The sequence below is a fragment of the Carassius gibelio genome, chromosome B2, assembly GCF_023724105.1.
Source record: "Carassius gibelio isolate Cgi1373 ecotype wild population from Czech Republic chromosome B2, carGib1.2-hapl.c, whole genome shotgun sequence".
NCBI lineage: Eukaryota > Metazoa > Chordata > Actinopteri > Cypriniformes > Cyprinidae > Carassius > Carassius gibelio.
The window spans coordinates 30,127,543-30,135,618 of record NC_068397.1 but is presented as its reverse complement, the minus strand read 5'-3'; the positions used below and the strand labels follow the sequence as shown (position 1 = coordinate 30,135,618).

Genomic DNA, 8,076 nt, shown 5'->3' with positions numbered 1-8,076 from the left:
TTAACCCTTTCTGTGCATGCAATATCTAGCATATCTACTCGGAGCTTAACCCTTTCTGTGCATGCAATATCTAGCATATCTACTCGTAGCTTAACTCTTTCTATGCATGCAATATCTAGCATATCTACTCGTAGCTTAACTCTTTCTATGCATGCAATATCTAGCATATCTACTCGGAGCTTAACCCTTTCTGTGCATGCAATATCTAGCATATCTACTCGGAGCTTAACCCTTTCTATGCATGCAACATCTAGCATATCTACTCGGAGCTTAACCCTTTCTGTGCATGCAATATCTAGCATGTGTTGTTAATGTTAATGATGGACGAGCTTCTATCAGACATTTGTCTTCTGCAAATGCTCTGTGAACGGCTTCAGCAAATTGCTGAAAGATTGAGATCTAAGTGTGAAAATAATTTAACAGCTGCATGAATTTTAGCTTCGGTATGTTAATTACCCCCATTTGGAATAACAGGAAATTCCTCCAGGAGTTCGCTGAAAGAGCTGATTTTGAGATGGACAAATGAGACGGGCTCAGGTGACAGAAACACGAGGCTCTGGCTCTTTCCTCGTTTGTGTTTTTCTTGCACTCGATCGCTCACCTACTTAACCGTCCACACGTGCGCTTCGTTTAGAGGCCTTGCCAGACATTCTTGTCTAGTCTTTGGATTTAGTTGTGGTTTTAGTGCTGAGTGCTTAAATCAAGGGGTCAGGAATTACTGACCAGCACAGGCTCTAAATTATAATATATTTACTCCTAGAGCCATGTGGAGTATGAATACTTGACCTTTCATTTCCATCTTTATATATCTTTTGTATGGAAGCCATTTCCACCATGGAATAATTGACACTTTTTATCTTCTTTTTAATGATTATCTCAATTATATATATGAATTCTGAGTTTATATCTCACAATTGACCTTTTATTTAAATTTGCGTTTATTACTTTATATCTCACAATTCTTAATTTTGTTCTTGCAATTCTGACTTTTCATGCAAATGTCTTATTACATTTTTTAGTATATAGTATATAATGCAATTATTTTAATTAATGCAATTAAGTCTATTTCTAATTTCTGACTTTTCTCACTACAATCTTGCAGTGATTTTGTGTCTTGCAATTATGATTTAGCATTTTTTAGAAATAGACCTTAGAATTATAAAAAAAAAATATATATATATATATATATATATAAACGCATTTATTTTAAATCCTTTGGTGGAAATAAGCTTACATATTTTTATAATCAGTCTGCCTAAAATAGAGATAATTGCACTTAAAATTAAATGTAAGAATTTAACATCACTGTATTTATTTGCATGACAACTAAATGTCACTCCCTGAATTAATATTCAACATTTAGTTTAAAATATAGTTGTTTTAAGAGCAATTGTCAGTATTTCTCCTCTCTAATAGACAAGTTCTTGACTGTATAGACGGGGATCTTTATTTCTTCTTTGGAAGCTGTTGAATTGCATTAATTACAGTAAACAGTTCTTTATATTTGCTTTGCTTTGAAGAGGAACAAGAGAAGCTTGTTTTTTTCTGTTTATGTCAGATTGGTAGTAAAGTTACTATCATCAGCACACAAAAGTGAAATGAGATCTCTGCTTCACTTCACTGAGTCGCTAATAATAGTCAGGATCACATTTCTTCTTTTTGTCTCGAATTTGCATGAAAGGGAACTCTAGTGCTGTTTTCACACATTATTCACCAATGCAGAACAAGTTCAACTCTTGGAAAACAAAAGCAGTAAAGAATGCTTTATTTAGAGACGTTTTGACACTCAATAGGAATTCAATATAGTTTGCATGCACATATAATTGCATGCATATAAATCATATTTTTATATATAGAATTTTTCAATGTTTGAAGTTTTTTATTTGTTTATTATTTTTAGAATGATGCACCGGGGCATATCTAAAACATTTATAAAAATTTCCGTATTTATAAAATTATTAAATATACAAAGAAAACAATTTTTAGGTGTCGAAATAGTGCTTTATGTTTTATTTGTATTTTTATTTTAATCTCAGAATGTTTTTCTAGTCCTTCTGGCCCAAGGCAAAATGAGCAGATGCTTAAGAAATATTTTAATAAAATATGCAAATGTTGCATTTTATCTTTCATGTTGGACATCAAAGCGCCGCTGGAGTCTCTTTGATGTCCGTGTCTTCTCTGCGTCTCTGGAGTCTGGGATCTTCAGCTGAGAGCCGAGCGCCCCTCCGTCCAGACGGATCTAAATTCTCTCTCTGTAATTATGTAAATGTAGTGTTTGTATTTATAGGCAGAAGCCACAGGCTGCTGGCCTCGACCTGACGCAGCTGGAAAGCATCTTGGTCTAAACTATAATACCTGACTCTGTGAGCGTGAGTGGGGGTTCAAGAATAGCACTCGTGCAACGTCCCTCGCTCGCCATAAACCTCTGCATTTTCCAGTAACTTCAGAAGAGCCCGTAATAAGAGACTAGCAACCCACATCCAATAGTTCAAACCCAGCATGACAGGCAATGACAAGAGACCCGATGCATATATATATATATTCAAATTTAGTTTAATATTTACAATAAATACAGTACTTACAATATAAAATGTATATAAAAACCCAGGACCTCAAGCCCTAGTGCATACGGCGAGACTGACCACTCAATGTGCATCAAGACGTTTGGAAAGAACTGCAAACACATAGTTTTTGTTGCATAGTAGCAAGGCAGTTTCAAGAGCAAAACATTGTCATTTTACACTTTTACATCAGAAAACTGGAGGTTTGCTAGTCGTCAGGCTTCGCACTCTTCGTGGCTTCAAAAAGGCACCGTTAAACCGATCAAACACAGATTCGTAGGACCAGCCCTTCAGGACACAAATCACCCATAAAAGGCTTTTAAAAAGAGCTCGATCTATGTAGTACCAGCTACTTGTTACAAATCTACACTCTTAAAAATAAAGAACTTTCAACATCAGTCGAACCTTTATACGTTCTTCGAAAAGTTATTTCACCGAATGCTTCTTTGTGAACTAAAATGGTTATTTCTGAAGCTTTATTTTTAAGAGTGCATGATGATATAAGTCTTTAAATAAGGCAGTTGTGTGGTTGTGGATCCAGGCTTCACAGGTGTCTCTTCATGTGCAGTGCCAGGTGGTCGGATCGGGAGAATGCACGTTCACACAGGTGGCACTGGAACGGCCGGATCCCCGTGTGTTTGCGGAAATGACGCGTCAGCTCGTCGGAGCGGGCGAATTTCCATCCGCATCCCTCCCAGTTGCAGTGGTACGGCTTCTCACCTGATGATGCAAAGCCATGGGATTAGTTTTATTGGTTGCAAAACATGAATGCATGGTACAGACGAATTCAAACGTGTTCTTACCGGTGTGGGTTCGGTGATGCGCCTTCAAATGCGAGCTCTTGGTGTACGTCTTGCCGCAGCCGGCGTAGGTGCAGGTGTGTGTCGCCGTGCGCTTCCTCGGCCAGGTGCGTCGTCCACGCTTGGGTTTGGACTCCATTAGATCCAGCGGAGAGGACGGAGGAGTCAGAAGAGCTCTTTGCATGTTGGGTTGCATGCCCATGGTGTCCTCGAACATGCCGAACTGGTGCTGTGTCGTGTACGGGATCTGCATTTGAGCGTAAGCTGCAGGCGAGTGATGGAAAGCCTGCGGAAATGCGGTTGGGTGCAGATGGGAGTCATCCGGACTCAACGGAGGCGTCATATTCCCCATGGCCTGCGGAGAAACTGCCAGTCGGGGTTGCTCGAAAGACATCATGCATGAAACGTTGCCCTCTTGTTTGATTTTTTGGCAGCTCTGCGGCACCATGCCCATCACCGGCCCGTAACCGTCCATTGGTGGCTCCACTTTGATATCAATAAAGTCCTGTCGAGGGAACGAGTTGACGATGAATCTTCCCTGAATGGCGCCGTCGTAGGAGCTGTCCATGTCGGATCTCAGAAGCTCGGCCATGAGGCTGTTGGAGTACGGCGGAGGAGGAGCGCTGCATTGCTCCGGAGGAACATACGCTCCCGTCGAGTACATGCCGCAGGGCTCCGCGTGCGAGACGAACTCGGCTCCCGCCTCTAGGGGTCCCGTTGTGTTGGCCAGGATAAACTCCAGGTCCAAATAATTACTCAGATCCTCCTCATCCTTGCGGCCACGACAAGAGTCCATGTGCTGTGCCACGTTGAGCGGAGGACAGCCGGCGCTCAGAGGTTTGTCCTCCACACACTTCCACCTCTGCAACACAATCAAAAGGTGCTCAGAGTTAAAACACTGTCAGATGCTTCTGCGTGACTCATTTTCAGAGCATTTCATGACTTCATTTAAGAAGTTTCAATAGATTTTGACATCTTCAGTTTACTGCGACTGTCCCCCAAGACTTCAAACCAACAAGTGAGAGTAAGGGAGAGTTTCAATTACAAGAAAACAAGCAAAAAAAAATAAAAACAAAATTCTCTTTTTAAGAAATATATATATATATATAAATACATCTGTATCTTGTTTCATATACACAAAATAATTTTCGCTTAGAATTTTTTTTGTAGTGTTATATGTTATGTAGTGTGTATATATATACGAAACTAGATAGAAAAAAATGCATTTATGATGTTCTTACTCGCTTTCCGATGTGCATCTTCAATTTGTATTTTATCTAGTGCAAACAAGTGGCAAACAAATGTATTCGTTTAGTTAGATTGTTTTTCTCACTCTCGCGCAGTGTTTACGCGATCTGTTGTAACCACTTTTGAGGTTTGGTGTCCCGCATTACCCAAATTCTCCCTCGTTTCACCATTTTACGAGTGCTAAAAAAAATGTCAAATACTTACATCCTCCCAGAGTTTCTCCTTCTGGTTTGCAAACGTCGAAATCGAAGGCAAAAGGCACGGTAAAGCCATTTCCAAGATGCGTGCTGCGTTGTATTTATCTTCTGTACTGTTGCACTTGCTCGTGGACAGATGTCAAACTGCGCTGCGCTTTTCCCTCGAGTGAACTCCCAAAGTCATGAACAAAGTGTGTCTGGCAGGAGCGACTCCTACCTAATAAATAAATTCTCCTGGACCAGTTGTGTGTGCGGGGGAAACTGCGCTCAGCGTTCCTAAACACAGTCTGTATATAAGGCACCGTGCGCTCTCTCTACAGGTCTCCAGTCTCTCTGTGCCGGACAGCGCGCTCCGGCGCTTTTAAGCGCGTGATGACGCGCGCTCCCTCCCTTGCCCTCGCGGGGGCGCGGCCGAGAGGAGGCGGTCACTACAATCATCTGTGTAGTACACACACACAAAACTGTTACCAAGGCGTTTCAACAAAAGCTCGAATTGATCCAAGTGTAATTCCAGTCTCCAAACAGCCTACATTCACCCATGCGTAATTTAGTCTCCAAATATATGCGCTTTCCAATGAAAGCAAGTGACTGCACAATGAGGTTACATTTAGAGAAGTCAAATAAAGTTGTTTGTGCATGCTGATCTGGCAGTTTTCTGTAGAATAGATTAGTGGGTGATCCAAAAGTCACTACTTGTCCCTGTCATTACGTAAACATAGACTTAGGTGGGACACTATAAAAGGTAAATGAGGTGCACTCGATTACACATTTATTGCAAAGAAAGCCGTTTCAAGCAAAACCTTTGATGTAAAGAAGCGTGTGTGGTTGTAAAACTGAAGACTGAAGCCAGTATTGTGTTTGTTTGTGGTTAGTGGATGGTGGTGACAGTTAATGCGATTCTCTCCACCTGTGGTTCTGTGAACTTGACTTCATGCTTCTACTAAAAACCACCAAAACACACTGAGCAAAGATTAGTCCGCCTTGACCTCAGATAATGCCTGGCTGATAATGTTGTGGGGCTTTAAAGCCAAAGGTGGAGTACAGATTAACACTTTGAAAACATCTGTCAGTCAATCAATGCCTAACATGCAAACAACTAGTCACGTGACAAGAAAAGCATAAAAAACATGGCTGTAAATATTTTACATTTTGAGCTCATAATGCACATTTGTTCAAGTGGAATAGCACGCATACATATACATGCACATACGTGTGTGTATGTGAGAAAGAGAGACATGCATGGACAATATTTTGTAGATAATATATATATATATACATTCATTAATTGATTTAGCATTTCCCCCCTCCGTTTTTTTACTCCGGTATTGCGTCTGACTCATCATGACAGGTGGCGTTTTACCGTGTTTACTGTAGTAAGAGGTTTGCATTGAGACATGTGCTGTGATGCACGCACGTAAAGCGTGATTCACTGCGCGCGCGCTCAGAGGCGCGTTCTCGTGATGATCGCGCGCGCAGCGGGACAGCAGGCGCCAGTCTCACCTGAGCTCTCAGATCTTCGCCTTACCTTTCTCCTCATTCAGGTGTAAATGGAGGGGATTACATGGCTGGAATGCTGATGGTTGCTGGGAATTATTGGCTTTGCTTTAGCAGCCATTAGTGTCGTTAATGATCAATAAAGACACTGACGGGAAGAGAAAAACTGGACAGGTTAATTAGTTTAGGTCTGAAAAATACACAATTGGTGCATGAACTTTGCACTTTGGTTTCCCTTGTGCTACCATAGTGCACTGATATTTACCATGGTACTGGATGACTGAATATTTATATCCTGTGATACATGGTACTTGTTTACAACTATAACATTATACTATGGTCATATACAAAACATAGGCTGCTGTATTGACATGCTGTGTCCAAAACCATTATCAAACATAGTATGATTTCTGTATCCAGATACCATAATATTATTATGATAAATATAAAAAATGCATGATGTTACTGAGTTAACAATATTAAAAACCACAGTTTTACCATGATATTGTTGAAAAAGTGTTGTGATATTTTGTACTAATATATGCATTTCTACACTAAGGCCATGAAATACCAGTACTTAAAAGAGTACCATGGTATTTTCATAGTAAGTTTCCCAAAATGCTCAAAATGCTTTTTGATTAAACATGAAACCTGAAATAGCTCACAGTAGTCATGAGTCTGATGCAGTGCTTTTGTGTTGAGTAAGAATGAGTTTGGGATGTTTCTCATATCTTTTGTCATGAATCTTCAATGGAAATGGAGGCGGCTCATGGGTTTCACGTAATCTATTATGCAAACTAGAGTTTCTTGTGCTTCTAGTTTGATTTGTAGTTAATAAAACGATTAATTAAGAATTAAGTACACATACTGGTTACAAAAAAAAAGTCAAGCCTGAATGCACTGTAAGACACTTTGGATAAAAGCATCTGCTAGATGTAATTGCTCATTCATGAAGGTCAATAGTTTCCATTGAAAGCCACATTAGATTAAATGCCTTTTGATTAAAACTGAAATCACTTCCTGCCGCATGAGTTTAGGTGACTCTTCACTCACATCTGTATGAATTCATTCTGTGTGACACATTAAGTTTGTGTGTGTGTGTGTTTGTGTGTGTGTGTGTGTGTGTGTGTGTGTTGACTGCTTCCCCCAAACTAAAATTCGCTTTATGATGCAATACATTCAATACAGATCCACTGACTATATGAATTAATTACGATTCTGCTCACCAATGCTGCATTTAATCAAAAATACAGTAAAAATTGTGTTATATTATTACAATTTAAAATAGCTGTTTACTATGTGAATATATATTAAAATGTAATTTATTGCTGTGATCAAAGATTAAATTTTTAGCATCATTACTCAAGTCTTCATTCGTGTGATTTGCTGCTCAAGAAAACATTTCTGATTATGATCAGTTGTTTTTCTGTATTCTTTGTTTAATAGAAAGTTCAAAAGAACAGCATTTATTTGAAACAGAATTATTTTGTAAAATTTTGATCAAGTTGCTGAATAAATCTTTTTATTATTATTTTTTTTAAATATTTTTCTTTTACAAACCTTTGAATAAATAAAGGTATAAATTACATTTTAAAATGGAAAAACAGTTTACAATTATTTTTAGTTCTAGCCTAATAATATTTTTTTTTATATTTAACTTTTTTTTATGTTTTAGCTGTTTTTGTCATAAATAAATGCAGCATTAGGGGGGGGGGAAATCTTGCATTTTTTTTTTTTTTTTTTTATTCCAAAGTTTCAAAGTTATTATTGCATATA

General features: G+C 38.9%; 1 protein-coding gene across 1 annotated transcript; it reads right to left on the bottom strand.

Moving 5' to 3' along the window:
- Window positions 1-2,537: 2,537 nt before the first annotated feature.
- On the bottom strand, window positions 2,538-5,154 carry LOC127951539 (Krueppel-like factor 2). Its single transcript, XM_052549485.1, has 3 exons — window positions 4,814-5,154; window positions 3,365-4,223; window positions 2,538-3,281 (listed from the first exon to the last, which is right to left on the bottom strand). Exons 1-3 carry the CDS (start codon window positions 4,880-4,882, stop codon window positions 3,106-3,108), a joined length of 1,104 nt encoding a protein of 367 aa, XP_052405445.1. The 5' UTR covers window positions 4,883-5,154; the 3' UTR covers window positions 2,538-3,105.
- Between the last annotated feature and the right edge of the window lie 2,922 nt (window positions 5,155-8,076).

Coding starts and splice junctions, on each gene's coding strand:
- LOC127951539 (XM_052549485.1), bottom strand. CDS start 4,882: ATGGCTTTACCGTGCCTTTTGCCTTCGATTTCGACGTTTGCAAACCAG. Junction 4,224..4,813: donor AGGAGAAACTCTGGGAGGAT/GTAAGTATTTGA, acceptor ATTGTGTTGCAG/AGGTGGAAGTGTGTGGAGGA. Junction 3,282..3,364: donor GCATCACCGAACCCACACCG/GTAAGAACACGT, acceptor TTGCATCATCAG/GTGAGAAGCCGTACCACTGC.